General features: G+C 32.7%; 4 protein-coding genes across 26 annotated transcripts in view; 2 read left to right on the top strand and 2 right to left on the bottom strand.

Moving 5' to 3' along the window:
* The window catches only part of LOC107272740 (histone-lysine N-methyltransferase 2C), a 31,697-nt gene extending 26,915 nt beyond the window's left edge, over positions 1–4,782 (top strand). For 6 of the 9 annotated variants that reach the window (XM_015750260.2, XM_025089411.1, XM_025089408.1 and 3 more), the window contains 9 exons: positions 77–517; positions 612–885; positions 1,030–1,256; positions 1,336–1,553; positions 1,806–2,192; positions 2,276–2,626; positions 2,730–3,695; positions 3,777–3,959; positions 4,075–4,782. In XM_015750260.2, the coding sequence (XP_015605746.1) occupies positions 77–517; positions 612–885; positions 1,030–1,256; positions 1,336–1,553; positions 1,806–2,192; positions 2,276–2,626; positions 2,730–3,695; positions 3,777–3,959; positions 4,075–4,167 (3,140 nt within the window). In that variant the 3' untranslated portion in view covers positions 4,168–4,782. Of the gene's footprint in view, positions 1–76; positions 518–611; positions 886–1,029; positions 1,257–1,335; positions 1,554–1,805; positions 2,193–2,275; positions 2,627–2,729; positions 3,696–3,776; positions 3,960–4,074 lie in introns of those variants that run through there. The other 3 variants (XM_025089394.1, XM_025089420.1, XM_025089422.1) reach the window with 2 other exon arrangements.
* A 122-nt stretch (positions 4,783–4,904) lies between these two features.
* On the bottom strand, positions 4,905–6,628 carry LOC107272781 (methionyl-tRNA formyltransferase, mitochondrial). 2 transcript variants are annotated; one of them, XM_025089563.1, is made up of 6 exons: positions 6,265–6,628; positions 5,998–6,198; positions 5,795–5,917; positions 5,490–5,656; positions 5,207–5,401; positions 4,905–5,129 (listed from the first exon to the last, which is right to left on the bottom strand). In XM_025089563.1, the coding sequence occupies exons 1-6, from the start codon at positions 6,489–6,491 to the stop codon at positions 4,960–4,962; spliced, it is 1,083 nt and encodes a 360-aa protein (XP_024945331.1). In that variant the 5' UTR covers positions 6,492–6,628; the 3' UTR covers positions 4,905–4,959. The 2 variants fall into 2 exon arrangements, with proteins under 2 accessions (XP_024945331.1, XP_015605757.1); XM_015750271.2 differs by having other exon boundaries at positions 5,478–5,656; positions 6,265–6,604.
* Positions 6,629–7,457: 829 nt separating this feature from the next.
* Positions 7,458–19,120, bottom strand: LOC107271948 (solute carrier family 26 member 6). Of its 10 annotated transcripts, none has more exons than XM_015748585.2 (11): positions 18,936–19,120; positions 11,560–11,670; positions 11,161–11,433; positions 10,899–11,083; positions 10,675–10,839; positions 10,428–10,532; positions 10,214–10,347; positions 9,964–10,126; positions 9,678–9,878; positions 8,549–8,797; positions 7,458–8,354 (listed from the first exon to the last, which is right to left on the bottom strand). In XM_015748585.2, exons 1-11 carry the CDS (start codon positions 19,033–19,035, stop codon positions 7,923–7,925), a joined length of 2,118 nt encoding a protein of 705 aa, XP_015604071.1. In that variant the 5' UTR covers positions 19,036–19,120; the 3' UTR covers positions 7,458–7,922. The 10 variants fall into 10 exon arrangements, with proteins under 10 accessions (XP_015604071.1, XP_015604104.1, XP_015604120.1 ...); XM_015748618.2 differs by lacking the exon at positions 18,936–19,120 and adding an exon at positions 14,507–15,112 and having other exon boundaries at positions 11,560–11,666; XM_015748634.2 differs by lacking the exon at positions 18,936–19,120 and adding an exon at positions 14,602–15,111.
* Positions 13,105–19,562, top strand: LOC107272109 (small integral membrane protein 8). Of its 5 annotated transcripts, XM_015748945.2 has the most exons (4): positions 13,105–13,230; positions 13,666–13,758; positions 18,688–18,815; positions 19,324–19,562. In XM_015748945.2, exons 3-4 carry the CDS (start codon positions 18,714–18,716, stop codon positions 19,480–19,482), a joined length of 261 nt encoding a protein of 86 aa, XP_015604431.1. In that variant the 5' UTR covers positions 13,105–13,230; positions 13,666–13,758; positions 18,688–18,713; the 3' UTR covers positions 19,483–19,562. The 5 variants fall into 5 exon arrangements, with proteins under 5 accessions (XP_015604431.1, XP_015604413.1, XP_015604421.1 ...); XM_015748927.2 differs by lacking the exon at positions 13,666–13,758; XM_015748935.2 differs by lacking the exons at positions 13,105–13,230; positions 13,666–13,758 and adding an exon at positions 17,761–17,879.
* Positions 19,563–19,785: the final 223 nt, after the last annotated feature.

The raw sequence follows: 19,785 nt of genomic DNA, 5'->3' as shown, positions 1-19,785 counted from the left end.
TAATTTTATGTTTATACCTGTACAGGGATTATGTTACGCTACCATTCGTATGGACTTGTTGAACTTGTCTTTGTAGATCTTAAAAAGTTGAAAAGGCGCCAGTACCAACAAAAGAGAAGACAAAGCCAAGGGAAGGACGCGGCAGCGGCTCCACAAAAGAAACGTTCAAGAAAAGTATCTCGCTTGGATGAAGATTATGATACGTTTATTGACAATCTCATGACGCAACTACGACAACTCCAACCTATGGCAGTACTGGAACCGCTGCTGGGAAGGAACTACGGTGTATGTCCTATCTTCGGTTCCGGTGACCTATCGAAAATTGGTAATCAGAAAGATTACAATACCAGAACTGGTGATCTTACTGGTTCTTATGGATCTGCGAGTCTTTTCGGTGTTGCGGATCATTACAACACTCAACCTTTTGGAGAACTCGAACCTTTACCTCCACAGCAACCTGCATCCACTCAAAGAGGCTTCTACGATCAAGAATTTGCACCACTTAAATTGGATGACTGTAATTATAATTATATTAATTTAACTAAAAGCCCAGTTATTACCAACTTCTCTGTAATCACAACTTACATAAATGCATTGCTATTCATATTTAGCGGACGAGAAGAAAGAAAATTGTTTAACTATGAATCGTGAGGTTGATACGCCAGACACGATCGTTAGCTCCTCGTCCCCAGAGTGTGTGATTCCTGAATTCATACATCGATTTCCTGGGCTAAGATTGATTGAGGAAGATTCTGATGAAGAGTCTGATTGGTTGAAACGCGTCTCTCCTGTCATACCATTAGTCTCCCCTATTCCTATTAGACTTAGACCAGGACACGCGAAAGACACATCTAAACAGGATAAGGAAAATGTCGGCGTATCTAGGTAAAAACTCAAGATGTTTACTTCGTTAGAACTCTACATAGTACAGTGAGCGTCAACAATGCCCTAGAGTCATCTCCACTCTAGGCTATCGATGACGCTCAGTATATATGGAACAGTATATGCAACTATAACATTCTTTTCTAGGTTGGGAAAATCACCACCCATTCCGTTAAGAGATAATGGAAATGTTACTGTTACATTGACCTTAAATAGCCAAGCTGCAGATGATATAATGGGAGTACTTAAAGACTTGGCTAATATTCTAAATATAGCTCCACCTACTGGTTACCAGATAGTAGAGCGCACAACTACACCACCTAGTCAAAAATTAGGACTTTATAGGACTAAAGGAAAAGATGGGAAGGAAGGAGGTGCGTTTCTTTTAATTTGCTTTCATTTGTAACTTTCATGTCCCAATATATTTTACTAATCACAATATTTGATCTGTAGCTCCGATTGACATCCAAAGTATTTTGAATGGTGCCGCAAAATTCTGTCGTCACTGTGACGTCGTAATATTGAACAGCTTAATAAGGAAGAAAGTATCAGATCTACCATTTTTGAGCAAAGAAGAAACAGACCCTGGCGAGGAACTCTGTTTCTGTTCAGCTGCCTGTTACATGCAATTCGCCCTAATGCATAGGGCTCCTTCAAATACACAGGATAAGGTACGGGCGTTACTGCGCTCAGTATAATAACCTTTATAACTACACAGTCAACATAAAGTAAGAGTTGCAACATTACAATTTACTATTCAGTAATGTGATATAATGTATGATATATCATGCGTCAGGTGGTTTATAACTATGACACCGCTGAGTACGAAATTGTAACGTAACTAATCTGTAACAGTCACGTTGTATTTTCCGAATAACGTTTCTATAACTATCTAATTATAATGTTTAATCTATTATATACAGGTTGCAACGATCGTAGATCACCTATGTCAGAAAGCAGAAACCAAACTTCTGGAACATGACCTTAAAAAGAAATTGCAACAGAATAAATTCATGACAAAACAATCTGTAGAATCTATCGACAGTATGGATGTCGATCCGATAGAAATGGATACGGAAACTAGAATCAAGACTGAAAAAGAAGATTTCGAAATGTCTGATCATAAGGAAGAACTGATCAATGAAAAACGATCCAAAAAGCACCCTGCGACTGAAGAGCCATTGAATGACGTAACAGAACTGCCTCCACCATCGAAAGTTTGGAGAGGTCTCCGTTATAAAAGTTGGTCTCTTGGTGCTATACATCCAGCTACTAAGTATAAAAAACCTACCGACAGAGAAATCACGGAGGTAACTATAATTTCGATACCTTTAATTAACTGTAGGATTCGTCTGAATTATCTTCTAGTCTAGATCTTACCCTTATTTCTTAGATGCTCTTCCGCATGGGTGTTACTGTAATTCCTGCCAAGACGGAGGACAGTCGACGATGCATGTTTTGTCAAAGTCAAGGGGATGGAGCAGCCGATGGACCAGCTAGGTTGCTCAACTTTGATGTTGATAAATGGGTCCATCTCAATTGTGCTCTCTGGTCTGAGGATGTTTATGAAACAGTCAATGGTGCCCTAATGAATTTGGATACTGCTCTGCAGCACAGTCTTGTACTCAATTGCATTGTTTGTGAAAAGCCAGGGGCTACAGTCAAGTGCTTCAAAATGCGCTGCACAAACGTGTATCATCTGGGCTGTGCTGTAAAGGATAGCTGTGTCTTTTATAAGAACAAGGTAATTCTTTATTTTAGTACTAAAATCCATGAGAATATAATATTTTTTTAAATGTTGAGTCTCTATGTAGCAACGGATCCCAACATTTGTTTATGTATTTCAGAGCACGTACTGTTCCCAACACGTACAAAAAAATGAAAAGGATAACGAACTAACTACACTCTCAGTATATCGTAGAGTCTATGTCAACCGCGATGAAAATAGACAAGTTGCAGCCGTAATGCACCACTCGGAGCACAATCATCTTCTACGAGTTGGAAGTCTCATATTTCTGAGCGTCGGACAGCTACTGCCCCACCAACTGACAAACTTCCATACACCAAACTACATTTACCCAGTCGGATACAAAATCGTAAGATTTTATTGGAGCATGAGGCGACCTAACAAACGTTGTAGATATGTCTGCTCGATTCACGACGTATCCGGCCGACCAGAGTTTAGAGTTCTCGTTCAAGAACCATGTCAGGAGGATGTGGAATTGCGAGATGCCACACCTCGTGCTGTGTGGAGTAGAATCCTGGAACCGCTTGCTGAGTTACGTAGAACAACGCACAGCGTCCAACTATTTCCTCGTTATGTATCCGGAGAAGATCTTTTTGGACTCACAGAGCCAGCTGTCGTAAGAGTTCTGGAGAGTCTACCTGGAATTGAAACTCTGACAGACTATAGATTTAAATATGGACGCAATCCTTTACTAGAGTTACCGCTTGCTATAAATCCAACCGGAAGCGCAAGGACCGAAGCTAGAATGAGAAATCAATTACCCTGGAAAAGGCCGCATACGCAGCGTACAGGTTCCTCTGCTCGCGCTGCTTTTGTTCCAACAGCTACTGTGGCGGGTGAAGTAGCATGTCCATATTCTAAGCAATTCGTTCACTCAAAGAGTTCGCAGTACAAGAAAATGAAACAAGAATGGCGTAATAACGTCTATCTGGCTAGATCTAAAATTCAAGGTCTCGGACTGTACGCCGCGCGAGATTTGGAAAAGCACACGATGGTCATCGAATATATAGGAGAAATCATCCGTACTGAATTAGCTGAAACGAGAGAAAAGCAGTATGAAGCAAGGGTATGTTATAGAGACTCATCGTTCTAACATTCCAGTACTTATTCTAAACTTGTTTTAAATATATAATTTTCACGATTTTAGAATCGTGGCATCTATATGTTTCGTTTGGATGAAGAGAGAGTAGTCGATGCGACCCTGTGCGGTGGATTGGCTCGTTACATAAATCATTCTTGCAATCCAAATTGTGTCGCCGAAATCGTCGAGGTCGAACGAGACCTAAGAATCATTATCTTTGCGAAGCGCAGAATCTCACGTGGCGAAGAGGTATGTTTATTGCATTAAAATAACTCGTATGTGCTTGTGATGCGATTTGAAATTTTGTCAAAATTATCCCATCATATTTGATGTTAATAAAATTATTCGATTGGATGTGTTACAGCTGGCATACGATTATAAGTTTGACATAGAAGATGACCAGCACAAGATAGCATGCGCGTGTGGCGCGCCTAACTGCCGCAAATGGATGAACTAAAAGAGCTCCCATCCACTGTTGTTATTTGTTGCTATGTTATTATTGGGTAGGTTTTACATGGAATATATATATATACTATATACTATAATATATATATATATTAGGTCTAATATCTAATCGTACGTATTAGATGTAATATATGCATATATTAGACGTACTATTTAAAATGTAAAGTGCCATTGCAGTTTGACTAATCGATTCATAGTGAAGTTGGTGCTACGCCATCACGACATTCCTCCAAAGTTGTACAATATTAGTTTTACTTTGTCGACCAGAAACAATGATCGCTTGTATATTACTTGTGACACTCTTAGGAAGAGAAATTTAAAGTAACACGACGAAACGTACAGAAGGAGAGACGAAACGATGTATGTATACAAAAAGTTTGTTTCTTTGTATGTTGAGTGGTTGTCGACGCCCGGTTGACAATATTGTAATATAGAGCGTTTATTATTATTATTGCATATACATTGCACTGTATCTGTACATAGGTAGAAGCCAATGTTATTTTGAAACCACCAGAAAAATTATGTAAAGTAAGAGTACCTAATTTAGAATTATATACAATTATAACTATTTGAATATACATCAATAAATCAGTATGAAATCTTATAATCCTGCCTTTTATTATTACTTTAACTATACGAAACTTGTAAGTAAAAGCTTATCAGAAAGGGAAGTTCAAGGTTTGATTGCAGATAGAATGATTAGGACATGGATTTTTCTGTAACACCCACTAAGATGATTAACTTTATATTTACTTTTCATACAGAACACTATCATTAATTTTTATCACTGAAAGTAGGTTTCAAAATTTTTATGCTTAGATATAAAGCCGTTATTAAAATCACGAGCTGACATGGGTTGGCGTCCAGGTACAACCAATTTTTCAATAGAAACCCATGTGTTATCTCGACAGCATACAGCCAAAATATCATTCTTCTTGTCATATATCACTGATCCTGTAAAATAATCTTTTGAAGTAATTTGCTAATTTGAGTAAAATATATTTAAGAAAGACGAATCAAGTGGGTATTACCAGGTGAACTATGTGATGAACTATATGCTTGAGTTTGCTTTTCTAGCACTTTGATATTCAATATCTTGATCGTAATATCCTGAAATTTTGTAGTCAAGGGGTACAAGCCTGTGATCGCACGTTGTAAATTATATACATCCTTTGCAGTCATTTCACTCCACTTCACTAACGATATTTTTGATGATACTTTTGGAGCTGAAATTATATTCATAGGATAATGAAGTTTTTATAAAATTTCATTGTATTACACACATCATATAAGAATAACTACCATAAGTAATACCAGTATCTCCTTGAGGTTTCCCAAATGTTAAAACCTTTGGTAACTGTTCAACTGTACTAACTAACAAATCAGCTCCCATGCATGACAATTTTTTATACAATTCTGGCATTGTCTCATCAGGATGAATATCAACTTTCTGCTGAGCAATGATGGCTCCCACATCAAATCTAAAATCAGTGACTCCTAAACCCATCAATATCAATATACATACAACTCTTACTCAAAATCACTTAGTAATGTGTATTACATCAGGTAGAAACCATTTTTAACTACAAAATAGCTTTTTAGATAATCAAGATGCTTACTTTTTTGGCATTATATTCATTATTGTAATTCCTGTTTGAGTATCTCCATGCATTAAAGAATAAATAATTGGTGCTGCTCCTCTCCATCTTGGCAATAGACTAGCATGTACATTTAACATACCTCTATAATATTAACACAGAATAAAGGAAAATACATTTGATAAGAGAAAACATTTTTAAAAGCAATTTTTAAAAAGTCTTACAATGGGAAAGAGTGTATGATGTCAGATGGAATCAGATGTCCAAAAGATACAACCAAACCAATATGAAATTCTGATGTGTTGATCTTTAGCGGCCAATGATGAATGGGAATACTATGAAGATTGGCATATCGTTGAACAGCATTTTCTTTACCTTTGTAAGCTGTCACAACTTCCAGCCTGTGCAATAACTTTTTGGACCTACTAAATTGATAAGATTTTGAACAACAATTATTTAATATTATAAAACTTCAAAATTATGATGATTACTATTTGGCATGAAGTTTTTTGAGGCTTTCCAAAGCAAATTCATCGGTGCCAAAAAATAATACACTCCAAGGACCATTATTGGAACTAGTGTGAATATTGTTTTGCGTGAATACTGGTAGTACTTTAATAGTCGATATTAGTTTATGGATGTTTAAATCTTCTTCAATTTTTCTCATCAGCAGCACATTCCTTAAACTTTGCTGTTTGATAATGCGGCACAATGACATTTCAAATTCCTAATCATTTATAAATACTAAGTTCTCTACCTATTACGAACTTGACATAACCTGTTAATATATTATACGAAGGAAGGGAATAGTAAAAAACTAAGAGCAGATTTTTCCAAAATTAATTGAGGTTCCACTGGCGAGTTTAGCCAATCAAATCCAGAATTTCTGTAAATACAGACATTTCATTGGCTAATCGTACAAGTCAAACCCCAGTAAACTTTGTGGTATTAAACTCCGGCCAATTGCATCCACTGATTTCAACCGGCGACAACAAAATTAGTCGCATGCCATAGGATGTGGGTTCCCGTCTCGCTCATGGTATTATTCACCAATGAGTTTTCCTCTTTTCAAACAGAAATCCATCGGAAACCCTAAACACTCCGATATATAGGACATTCACCCACACTCCCCTAGGTCTGTCTCGTTACCTATGCTTTCTGCATTTTTCAGAAAGTACGAATTCTCATTGATTACTTAAAGATATCATCCAATAAGAATTTTCACTTTTTGAAAAGTGCAAAAAGTGTACGTAACAAGACAGACCTACAGATTGTTTCTAGCGGAGTCGAACGAGAGTTTAATTATAGATACTCCCGTGGAAACATAGCAACTGTCCCGATTTAGTGCCTAAACTGCTATAAGTTCACATATCCTGTCTATTTAGCCGTCTCATAAACCATTTGATTGAATTATAAATTCCTCTCTCTTATCAAAAAGTATCCCAGTTACTGGTCATGTCGTATTCAAGATGAAGTCATAAAGAAAATGAAAGAGGGAAGAGAATCCCCAAGGCTATTATTCAGCTACTGTATGTGCATGTACGTACACACATACGCGGAGTGATGACACGAATGACTATGGTCATTGAATTTCCAGTAAGATGGACCACGATCTCATGTATCTGAAAGCGGGTGGTTCTATTTAGAAAAGTGAAGGTGATCTTAATATATAAAAAAATGCAACTTGAAAATAATCACTTTTATATCATTGTACATGTTTCTCTTTGTTATTTACAACTTCGTCTTTAAGGGCTTTTGCATATCTTTGAAAACAAACAAGATATTTCAAGAATAAACTTAGGTGATAAATAAGTACCATTGAAAAATATGCCAGTATGTAAATATATAAGTACCACTTAAAATCCTTATAACGCAATACTAAAGCTCAGATTTTTTGTGTTCGTTTGACATGGCTTTTTTCTAGCGATGGGTATGTTGCTAGAATAATTTTTCATCTAATAATTTGCTCTGTACGTACAAATACAACTATATCTCGGCAACATTTAAATTGTTAACCGTAAGTTCTCAATAGATATTTATTCTATTTACACTTTTACACGCGCTCATTAACATATAACTGTATTAGTACGCACATAACGAATAGAATATCACGAGATATATGTTCTTCTAAAATTGTTTTCAACAATATTCATGAACATAGCTCATGTTGCGTAAATAAAACAGCGTCATGTACAGTTACAAACATTTTAAAACTAGGCTTTCCATTTTCATATAAATCACACTTCTTAATTTTTTCAAACACCGGCGCTGAACATCCTGCCACATACATTTGTACGTCTATTTTTTTGTATTCTGCAGCAATATTACGTAATGATTTGATACCACTTGGATCCACATAACTTAGTGCAGTCATGTCCAATATAATACATCGCAATGTTTCTTTATCATCGATATCGTGTATATCTGAATATATATCATTCTTTAATTTCTTCCTACAATCCAGAACTAGTCGAGGGACCACTCCTATGAGTTTGTATATTTCCGACTTGAGGTAGCCTGCGTTTGCAAAATTCAGCCCTCCGCAGTAATGAAAAATCTTTATTCCGCATATTTCTGTCGTCTGTAAAAAAAAATAAATGCTTAATTTTTTTAGTAGCATTATATATAGCGAAGATATTTTAGATGATCAAGTTAGATGAAGCATCCTTTGAATTTTAAATTCTGCTTCTAGTTTCTTTGACTTACTTCCTAGTTTATTTTTAAAAAATAATCAACATATTCTTTAATTTTGCATTGATCATCATCCATACATACCCCTTTATATCGATTTAAATCCAGGTACAGATCTGTGTTTGGAATATGCCCCAATAAGCAGGTATATGGTTTGATACTTTGTAATAATATAGTCGCAAGAGATACTAATAATCCTGTCAATAAACCAATATCAATACTTATTAACACCACTGTCAAAACGGTAACAATCCATACACATGCATCAAGTTTGCTTAAATTCCAGAACTTGATTAACTGTTTTGCCTGCTGTAACATGCCTTTTAATGCCACCTTTAAGTAAACAAATTTTATTATGTATACATTGTTTGATACATTGTAAGCGTTTAAATTTTTAATAAGGAATGCAAGTAATAAATTATAAGGTGAAGTGTGCAGTTTCTGACCTTTTAGGAGCTTATAGGTAATTTATAATCCCCCATTATATAAGCTTCATTAGACCAATGTCTGTCTGATCCCTATATGATTTAATACCATTTGCTTGTTTGTGCCGCTCAAAAACTGAATGCTTTACTTTATACATATTTAAAATATAATGCAATTTTAAAATCCGGAATATATGAAGTGATCTTTTTTGAGAATCGAATGAGTTAAAATATTTTAGGCGTAAAGAGAAAATTTGAGATTAAAATTAAAAAATTTCAAATAACGGATCCAAAATGACGATCGAAGAGTCGAAATTGTTTGATTTACGTGAAAACTAATTTCCGAGGATATTAAAGATCTTTGAAACAAATTCAAGATCAAAAATTTTTAATTAAAAACGATAATTAACAATGCAAAACGTAGTCAGCTTCGTAGGGCAATTGGTCTCCGCGGAATCTCATGTACCAAATTTTTAGTTAGACATTTACAAAAATGATTTACTATGATTGAATGTTTAACATAAAAATTTTCTAACTTGTAATTTAAAGCAGAAACTGAAAATTCTCTGGAGAAAATTTACCGTGTATATCTAATAACTTTTAATTATTTGCCGTCATATTGATTGAAAGAATTGAAACCTCAGATTTGAATTCAATAACTCAAAAAAAGACCTGTTAAAGTAAATTCAATAATTTTTTCATCAGAAAATCATTCATTTTTCTTTAAATACAAGGGATCAAATACTGTTGAACCTAAGGTGTATAACATAAAAATCTACTTTACGTACAACGATGATAGAGGCTAAAACACATCGTGGCAAAGTCTCAAAAAACGGTCCAATCCACAGTAATATAACCAGTAGTATCATGCATGATACTATACTGGCTAATTGGGTCCTTCCACCAACTGACTGCTGAATAACAGACCGACTAAGTGATGCAGTCATCGGCATGCATGAAAAGAACGATCCTACTATATTGCTGCTCCCCTATATTTAAAATATAAATTTTAATTGTCAGAATTACGCCGAATTTCAAAACCGTACATAATACCACCTTGATATATAATATTACCATTGCAAGTAGCTCCTGATTCGAGTTGATATCATAATTTAATTTTTGTGCAAAAATTAACGCCATGGACATCGATATCGTATACGAAACCAAGGTTATCATTATGCTATCCCATGCAATGATAGGTAATAGTTTAAAAGTGGGCAACTCTGGCATGGGCAATCTATTAATTGATAAAATATAACACATATTCCAGTATGCTAAATATGTTCAATAACAAATACAGTCTACATAAAAAATGATTACGTACCCAGTAGGAATATGGCCAACTGTTTCAATATCATACAGTTTAGATAAGTTACAGTAATTAGAAATTAAAGTTCCAGCAACTACAGCGATTAACTCAATGGGTATGGGAAACCGGCAACGCTTGCTGAACCATGGCTATAATTATAGTTGTAATCAATATCAAATATTGGTTTCACATGAAATAGTCTGAATTGTCTATAAAATTGTGAACTTACTTTTAAAATTTCATTATTGAGCAACATTATAGTTATTGATATTATTGAAATGGTCATTGCAGCTATATTTGCATCTGGTAATGCATGTACTATATCTATACTAGTCTGAAACATAATACATATGTCAATTTTTTTAAACTAATGACAATGTGCATGTTTATAAATGATCCTACTTTTTCTTTAGAAAAACAGAAAAATAATATTTTTACCATAATCCAATTTCAAATTGTATATATATGATACATACGAATATAAGTTTAAATAATCCTTTTTGCGGAGGTAGTTTTAGTCCTAGGAGGTCTTTAATTTGTGACATTAGAACATATATCGCTGCTCCCGTTGTAAAGCCGTTTACCAATGTTTCACTTAGCAATGTGCTTATGATACCCAGGCGGAATACATACATCACAAGCTAAAAGTATTACTATTAATGTCATGAAATTCCAAATAATTATTATATTGCTCACTTACTTGGAATGTGCCAACCATAAATGTAACAGCTGTAGCAACTTGCATAGGTGTATAAATAGGCAGTGGTTCTGAACTTTGATAACCCATAATTGAAGCTGTTTCATTCATTTTTACTAATATATCTGAAGGGGTTGCATAGGATGACACCGTCTTTCCTGTCATCAAGCATACCACAGCAAATGTTCCTATTGAATAAATATAAAGATGAATACGTACTATTAAAGTATTTCAATTAATATTTCAAATAGTTAAAAAATATTACCCATAGAAACATGTCTAGATGTACCAAGAAAGAAATAGATAAGAACAGGAAAGAATGCCATGTATATACCAGTCACCGGAGGTAAATTTCCTAACAAAGCATAAGCCATACCCTGGGGAATGTGCATAATAGCCACTGTGAAACCAGAAATCATATCTGGAAGAGCATTTTCCTGCCATTTATATTTTCTTAACCAGTACAATGCTGGTATTGTAGATATTAAACACGATTCACAGCTTTCAGGCTTCAATGACTTTGCAATACTCTTGATAACTGTGAACATAAAACATAAGTATCTGAAATTTATACTCAATGCTATATTTGAATTGGTTTGGAATGGTAATAGCTTATTGCAAGTTTACTGAAAAAAAAATTGCAAAAGCCCTTATGGTTACTTACCAGATACTTTTGGCTTTTCATAATGATATGCCTCATTCAAAGCTTCCTGTTCATATAATGGTCTTTCTACTTGTAATTCCTGTAAGACATCATGTTCTTTTCCCATGCTACCTATATGGAACCACATTATGTTGTAAGGTTTTATTAATAGATATTGTCTATAGAAATTAATTACTGTGATTAAATTAATATGTGTAGTGAAGTATACTAAGCACATGATACAATGTTACATACTAACTGAGGAAACAATGATTAAAAGTTACAGGAAAAATTATTACAGTATTTTGAACTTAGACATGATAGATATATACTTAATTACCCATTGATTAATTATTTATCAATAATATTTTATTAGTGCAAATAACCTAAAAGAATCAGAATAATAAGCTTATTATTCTTTATAATTCTAATTGAAAAGTAATATTGTACATTCCAATCAGTAAGAAATTTTTATTCATTGTCCAATCTTGTGATAGTAATCAAATCATTGTAATAAATATATATCCTTAAAATAATATTTTTACTTTTTACTAAGTTATTACATACCATTATAAATATAAATTTATATTGCATGTATGTCAAACTGACTCTGACAAGGAAAATGTTATAGATTTTAATTTTAAATCTAGCTATCATTATTTTCCTGCAAGTTTTCTGCTGTCTTTTATGTAATTATTTTATGTATCTGAAAAATATCATCTATCCCATTCATGACAAAATTAAACAATCAGGTGTTACTATTAAAAAAAAATATTCAATTGAGAAATATATTCAGGATTAAAAATAATACATTAATAACGGAGGTTATAGTCCTATCTTTAACTTTAAAGTAATAAACTTTTATTTCCAACTATATAATTTTGCCTAATCATTAAGCAAATGTACAGTTCATTAAGACATAGTTTTAGTTATTATCATGCAGTTTTACAAATGGCTCACATAAACCATACGCAAACAAAATGTAACTTTATCTAACCTCTTAAACCTAATCAACATTTACTGAAAACATATTACACATTGAAGATAGATATTTGACAACTATTATTTTCATAATCAGTAAGTAATACTATTACTGTATGATGGAATCTTGCAAAGACTTGTATATACTATTATAATATACTAATTTTTAATTATAAATGTAAGTTGCAAATAGCGCAGTTCTATATCATAATACTTATGATTGCTGGTAAAATGATATGTTATTATTAAGCTTACCCATGATTAGAACTGAATTTCATAAAAAAACTGTTACTAAAATTTTGTAATTTCCTAGAAGAATGTGATATGTCAAATATACATAAGACTGTACATTGGTTATGTTTTTTAATAAATCTACAACTATCATTCATCAGTAACATTCCGTATACCTAAGCAATAAATAACCAATTACAATTTTCAATATAGATCAACTACTATGAAATACAACACTGTTTATAATAACACAAATCCTACATCTTATTCTGTTAATGGCATTTGCTTGCGTCATCATGTTAGCTGTAAGAGTATGAAATATAGGTATATATTCCCACTAATTGACAAAATAAAGTTTCAATGCTATGGATACTTAACGCCTGTAAGCAGTTAGTACAAGCGAAGTGACGTAAATGATATGTGCTTTAACCTCAAACGCCTCCTGTGAAAAATTGATATAATTTGAATCAAATAACACATGTACGTAATAAAAAAAGCAACATTTTTGTTTTACGCAATGCTAGATGAACTTGTGTAATATGACCACAATTCTAATGTATCATTAATTGTAAATCATATGTATTAAGTAGTAATTATCATATGACAAAAAATTATGGGGAAACAATTTCATTTCATTACAGTTTTTCGATTATAGAATGGTCTATTTTAAGAATATGGTTGAATTTTTCCTTGAGCAAGTAATATATATCATACTTCACGTAGTTTTTACTACGTAATGAAGTTACATAAGATTGGTAGTGAAAGTTCCTAATCGTTTAAATACTTTAATACCTATTCATCTATCTCTCGGTTAATTCACGTAGAAGATATATATCTTCTTATCACTTATAAATAAATAAGCGAAGATCATAAAACTGAGTAGATAGTAATATATGCGTTATTTATTTTTATCAGTTGAACAAAAACGCTAAGGAATAAACAAACTTTCCTTAAGTAGTTATGGATGTGCTTCCACCGAAGTTTGACAAGATTTGAAATACATTGCACGTATGTATATCTATAATTTATCAACATGTTATTCACGGTAAATTCACCAGACGAAATTGACCGTGAGCGGATGATTTCATGAATCCAGAGCAGGATTGCATCATCAAAGAAATGATAGTTAACGTCATAACATTGTTAGGATCATGAATTTTATATTCTTTCATTTGTTTAACAAGGCTGCACTGCTATGATTGACAAAAATGCTCAATCGCGTCCAACTTCAGCTGGTGCGTTTACCGTGAATAACCCTGTCAATATTCAAATATACAATATGTACATGTATTTCATCTCAGTCTGAAATTGAGTATCTCCAACTATAAAAAGTGCAAATATGTAGTAGTGAGCCGTGAAGATGAAGTAGAAACTGTATTCGATTTTGTGAAATATTAAAGTGATCATTTTGTTTAAAACCGCATTCAAGTTATTTATGAAGGATGAAGTTATGGAGACACCACAAATTACGAAGATGTCGAAAAGACATCTTCAGGAAGTCTTATGTCTCATTTTTTGACGTTTTATAGACGTCTAGTGTTTAAACGATCTCATTTTGATATAAGACTACGAGATTTGTGCTGTCTGAGTAGACTCAATCATCATTTTTGCATTTGAATATTTAAATAGAGTCTGCTACCTAATATACCTAGCAAATACAAAGAAACAATTATATATCGGCAATTTAAAAATTTCCTTCTTAGATATCTAAAAAGTATAATAAAATATTTGTAAATCTGAACTAAATGTACGATACCTTAAATTGAGTTTAGGCAACCACTATAGTCACCAGACACAAGTTCGAACATTGAATACCGCTCTCACTAATCATAACTCTATTATGACTGTTACCTTCACATTCACTACTTCGCTACACGTACATAATCGTGATTTATCTGTTAATCCTTCAGTATTGCTTGAGAATCACTCAACAAGTAATATAACGCTTCTGTTGGCTAATCAAAATCTTAGCATTTTGTACAGAGTAAAGATAAAAAGGTCGCGTGATGCTACGAAGTTATCCGACGTAGTCTAGGCCTTTTGTAAAACTGTACTGTCTCAGATTGATTAGTGTAACTTAATGAGAATTGATAGCATATATATTCGACTTATATACTCATACCTCTAGAGACTTTGTACGTAACATACATGTTTAGTACAAACGATCATTTGTACATACACACTACGAGATATTGTATTATACATTGAAGTACAATAATACAAATTGTTCGAATATGTATACACAACGTCTTTTTATCGTATTGAAATAGAAATGAGCAATCATACATTAATTTATGTATATGTATATGCAAATGCACAATCACTGCAACTTTAAAACTACAGCCAGCGTTATAACTGGTGCACAAATAAATTGATGTAACCAAACTTTACAGGTACTTGACGCTGCATTTAGCCATAAAATAAAGTAAGGTTATGTCCTTTATAAATCTTCATATGATCATAATTTTGACATAAAAATAAACTGAATTTTCAATAAATATATCGTACATTAATGCAATTGAATTTGAATTAGGGTATAGTGCAAATTTAATTATTCATTTACAGTTCATTTACAACTCTACCACCTACAATCACTTGATTCTTCTTCAAGATACGAGAAAATGTCACAGAAGAAAGTTGTTCCATTTGAAGGGTGAAATCAGGACATGAAAGTAAAATTCATCTAATTTTCATATTTTCCGAAGCTTTGCTGACAACAATGTTTTTTTAAACGGGACTTCTTATTTTTTTCCTACTACAGGAAAGCTGAAATCAAAAACGCAATCAACCATAATTGAATTATCGAAGTGAAAATTCAACGATAAGTAGATATAGTGGCAATGTTAATACTATTTTTCACTCACTCATTTTTCAATATATGCTCAAAATATTGTCCGTCAACCTGAATGCACTTGTTCACACGCATAATATAACATTGCCTAACCTTGGCTATTATTTCCGAATCAACATTTGCACACGCATTCGTAATACGTTCCTTTATATTCCTTTCTTTATGTTCCTTTATATGTTATTGGGATGTACAGACGGATAAATGTTGATAATTCAATTATGAATTTCGAAGCTCAAGGTTATTCGAAGGTTAAGTTATTATACACGGTTGAATGTGTTTTGATTTCAGCTCTTCTGTAGTAGGAAAAAAATAAGAAGTTCCATTTAAAAAAACGTTGCTGTCAACGAAATCTTGGAAATTATGACACTTAGATGAATTTTACTTTCATGTCCTAATTTCCTCCTTCAAATGGAACAATTTTCTTCTGTGACATTTTTCTCCTATCTTGAAGAATAACCAAGTTTTTGTAAGTGGCAGAATTAAATGGGACATCCTGTATATGTCTTCGGTGATAAAGTAAAAAATTTGTAAACTTTCAAAAAACCAATTACTTTATTCAATATAGACTCAGGTCGTGGTATACGCGGGAAAAAAAAACCGCAATGATTACTAGTCTGATTAGCACGAGTCCTAGATAGCATAGAAGATGAACGATGAGCAGAGTGGAATTGCACAAATTATTTAGAAGACAGTAACCACTACTATTTCGAAGGAAATTCTTACTGGGTTCGTTAGTGACGAATACTTTGGTACAAGGTGGGACTCACTGCTAACCAGACTGGTAACCATTACTGCTTTCCTTTCTGCGTGTATTCAAAGCTTATTTATGTAGTTCATACTTTACGTAATATTAGTTCAAATATCTTTATATTCTCAAAATTCCGTTGATGAAAAAAGGAGACAAAGATTCTGGATATCGCAGCACCAATTAGCTATATATTAAATGATCAATGGTAAAATAAGACATTACCGATGATTTATGTTCTTGTGAACTGATTATACTAAAAGACAATGACGATTCTTTAGCATGTGCGAATGGTGTCATATATTGACTTGATCATTAGAAGCAATCGAAATGGAAATATCAGATGACTGCCAAACATACAATATAACATGGACGACTTGGAAATGAAATTAATGAAGAAAATAATCTTGAAATATAAATTAATCATTTTGGAATTTCTGTAAACGAGAACTAACATTATTAATAATGTATAATTTGTATCATTCATGTTGCATCTGCCACATCCGCTGGCACAAATAAAAATTTGTTTCAATAATTGGGATTTAGTAGTTCGGTTTAGTAGTTTATTCAAAATGATGGATACCGTTTTTATTCTAGAAATGCTGGACAGCTGTGAATATTATTATTAAGGGACTCACAATTGGTAGAGTTTTGCGCCAAATACACTTCCTTTATTTTAGGTGCCCGGTACCTGATAATGTGAAGATATCTCAGAAATCGTGATTTAAAAATCGTACTAGTGTAATCAAATGAGTATTAATACAAATATTTAACTCTAATTTTTAGTAGCTGTTGGTAAAGTAAGTTTACATTGGCAGAGGATGACGTGTGGTGTCAGCACCATAACGTTAGTTTTTAAAGTTCTGTAATTCTTATTTTTCTTCGTTTAGTATAGTATATGTATATTCGTCCGTTGTCTCCTCAATAAATAAACTGTATCAACAGAAAGATAAATATTTACCTGATCACATTGATCCTCACGATTGTTGACATATCGATAAAGATTTATCGATAAGAATAGGGTACGATATTTAAAATTTAAAACTCTGTTCATGCTAAATTTTGATGCGCTGCGCTAATTGATTTTCAGCAGATGAAATAAGCATTGCCAGTTTCAACATATCTAAATGTATATGTTCATACTCATTTTTGTCGAGTTTTTCTCACTCACTAAGAGATACTAGCCGTTTCTAACTGTTTCAATTCGAAACGGAAATGGCTTCGAACGTGTGAAGTGTTATGCAACCACCTGCTTAAATAAAATGCGTATGGTCTTCCGTGGTTTCAAATGCATGTATCCAAATTTCCGGGAAAACGGCTAAATTAATTAGATTAAACTTGCAAATAACAAGTTCCGATTGTATGTAAAATATTCGATACTTGCAGACGTCTGATTTCAAAACGTTGATTGTGCAAACAGATAAAAGTGACATGGTAGGCATTTTCCCATCAGACGTGATCGAGGATGTGTTCAAGATTTGGTTAAGCCAGAAGAAGATGAAACAGACAGCCAATCAGATCACAAGAATATAGGTGAAGTTAGACTCCAGTGATTAGTTCATTCATTTTGACTCTAGCGGAAACGTACTTTGTATATCCATTTAAAGTTAATGAACTCATATACCGTCTGAAGTGAACTATAAGGAAAATCATGTTTTAGATATAGATGCAACAAAGTAGCATTCACAAATGTTTAGCAGTATTGAATTAAAATTAGTATATACGCAAAATTAATTTTCTTTTCACGGCAAATGTACAAAATGCGAGTGCATAGTTCGTCTGTCATCCCTCAAGAATAATCTGTCTTCTTATTTGTATGTGCAATAGTCTTAACCTAAATGCTACTTATTCATATTACTTTCATAAGCTTCTTGGACGTGGAATCTATGCCTGATTCCATCATTATTGAAAAATATCTTTTCATTTTTATGTATCTAAATACTATTACTTATAATAAGAAAATATATTATAAAATAAATTTGGTACTTACTACTTGATAAACTAAAAAAATAACGAATAAAAAGTGTTACGCATTATTAAGAATATGCTAGTAAACAATAGAGAAGAAAACTAAGTAAAATACGTATAGGTTTTTAATGAAAAAATAAGTACGGCGTACAATATAAAATTATGAATCTCATTTCGATTATTTGTTGTAAATTGCATAATAATTTTTTCATTGATGAGTGTAATATGTCCATAAATGTCTGTTAATAGTTAGTTAAAATTTAGCTCAACTGAACCATGATAAAAAGCCCTGCTTCCAGTTTCTTATTGTTGTAGTTACAACTTTTTTCTCTGGATATACAAAAACGATTGTAAATGTTATTACTATTTTCAGATACATCGTAACAATTTTTAACAAGCATGGGGAAAAAAGAAACAAATGCATCTCCAGGAGATGGATTACGATCTCTGCGGAGCACAATGTTGTTTCGAGCAATTAATTACGAATTATATGTGAAACCGGTAAGATATTTTTTTTACAATAATTGAAAATATACTTTTAAGTGAAGTTTATATCACTTTATATAACCTACAATATGTGGGTGGATTACAGTATATGGAATACAGAGGCAATACAATTACCATATGAGGTAGCTGCAATAGGCTTCTCTTGTAATAATGTTTGGATTTCATTGTCGGATAACTCATTTTCATCAGCTTTATATATACTTTTCCTCCACATTTATATGCTTATCCCCTTTATTCTATTTTATAAAACGTTTGCACTGTTGTATGTGTTCACACACTTCTTACGTGATATTTTTTTTCTTTATAGCTCTATTTATATGGGTTATCTGATAACAGATCCGTTGAGGTTATTTCATTATGAAGTACAAAGTATCATAAAATATTGTAGAGCAATTTGTTTTGGAGGTTGTCGTACACTTACTTCATTTGTAATGATTTCATATTCCTGTTGCCAGCTAAGAAGAAAAATAATGCAGATTTGACTTAATCAATTTATTTTTAGAATTCTGTGATAATGGCAATGGGTATAGTTGCAATAGCAGGTTGTGCTGGTTATATACTTTATATGCGCAGCAAGTATGAGAATATGGGATATTATTCTGCTGTTGCAGTGGATGGATCAGAAACATTCAAGAAAAAAGTATCAAAGTGGGAGGATTAAATTCCTTTTTAAACTAAATGTATTTATAATTTATATTACAATTATAGTTTAGTAGTAATAAAGACGAAATATTTGTATAATTATTGTATTACTTATTACTATCCCACAAGCATAATTAAAGTCATCAAAATGCATGTACTGTTCAATTTTATTAACACAATATTTCGTCTGTTATACAGTCAAGTTTCATATCAGTTAAAGGTACAAGAAAATAACGTATTTCTTACTATCAATCAATCATGTTCCTCACAACAGTAATACATTTGTTGTATTTTTTCAATACAAGATGTTAATTATTGTATA

Source organism: Cephus cinctus, unplaced genomic scaffold, assembly GCF_000341935.2.
Source record: "Cephus cinctus unplaced genomic scaffold, Ccin1 Ccin1_scaffold0087, whole genome shotgun sequence".
Classification (NCBI taxonomy): domain Eukaryota; kingdom Metazoa; phylum Arthropoda; class Insecta; order Hymenoptera; family Cephidae; genus Cephus; species Cephus cinctus.
Note: the sequence above shows the minus strand (reverse complement) of the source record. Positions and strands in the feature narration are given on the sequence as shown.

Coding starts and splice junctions, on each gene's coding strand:
- LOC107272781 (XM_015750271.2), bottom strand. CDS start 6,491: ATGTCATTGTGCCGCATTATCAAACAGCAAAGTTTAAGGAATGTGCTG. Junction 5,657..5,794: donor ATGAATATAATGCCAAAAAA/GTAAGCATCTTG, acceptor CACTGATTTTAG/ATTTGATGTGGGAGCCATCA. Junction 5,130..5,206: donor TTCATCACATAGTTCACCTG/GTAATACCCACT, acceptor ATTATTTTACAG/GATCAGTGATATATGACAAG.
- LOC107271948 (XM_015748575.2), bottom strand. CDS start 12,917: ATGTTACTGATGAATGATAGTTGTAGATTTATTAAAAAACATAACCAA. Junction 8,798..9,677: donor TTTTAGCCTCTATCATCGTT/GTACGTAAAGTA, acceptor GTTTACTTAAAG/GTGGCATTAAAAGGCATGTT. Junction 8,355..8,548: donor ATTTAAATCGATATAAAGGG/GTATGTATGGAT, acceptor TTTTTTTTACAG/ACGACAGAAATATGCGGAAT.
- LOC107272109 (XM_015748927.2), top strand. CDS start 18,714: ATGGGGAAAAAAGAAACAAATGCATCTCCAGGAGATGGATTACGATCT. Junction 18,816..19,323: donor ACGAATTATATGTGAAACCG/GTAAGATATTTT, acceptor ATTTATTTTTAG/AATTCTGTGATAATGGCAAT.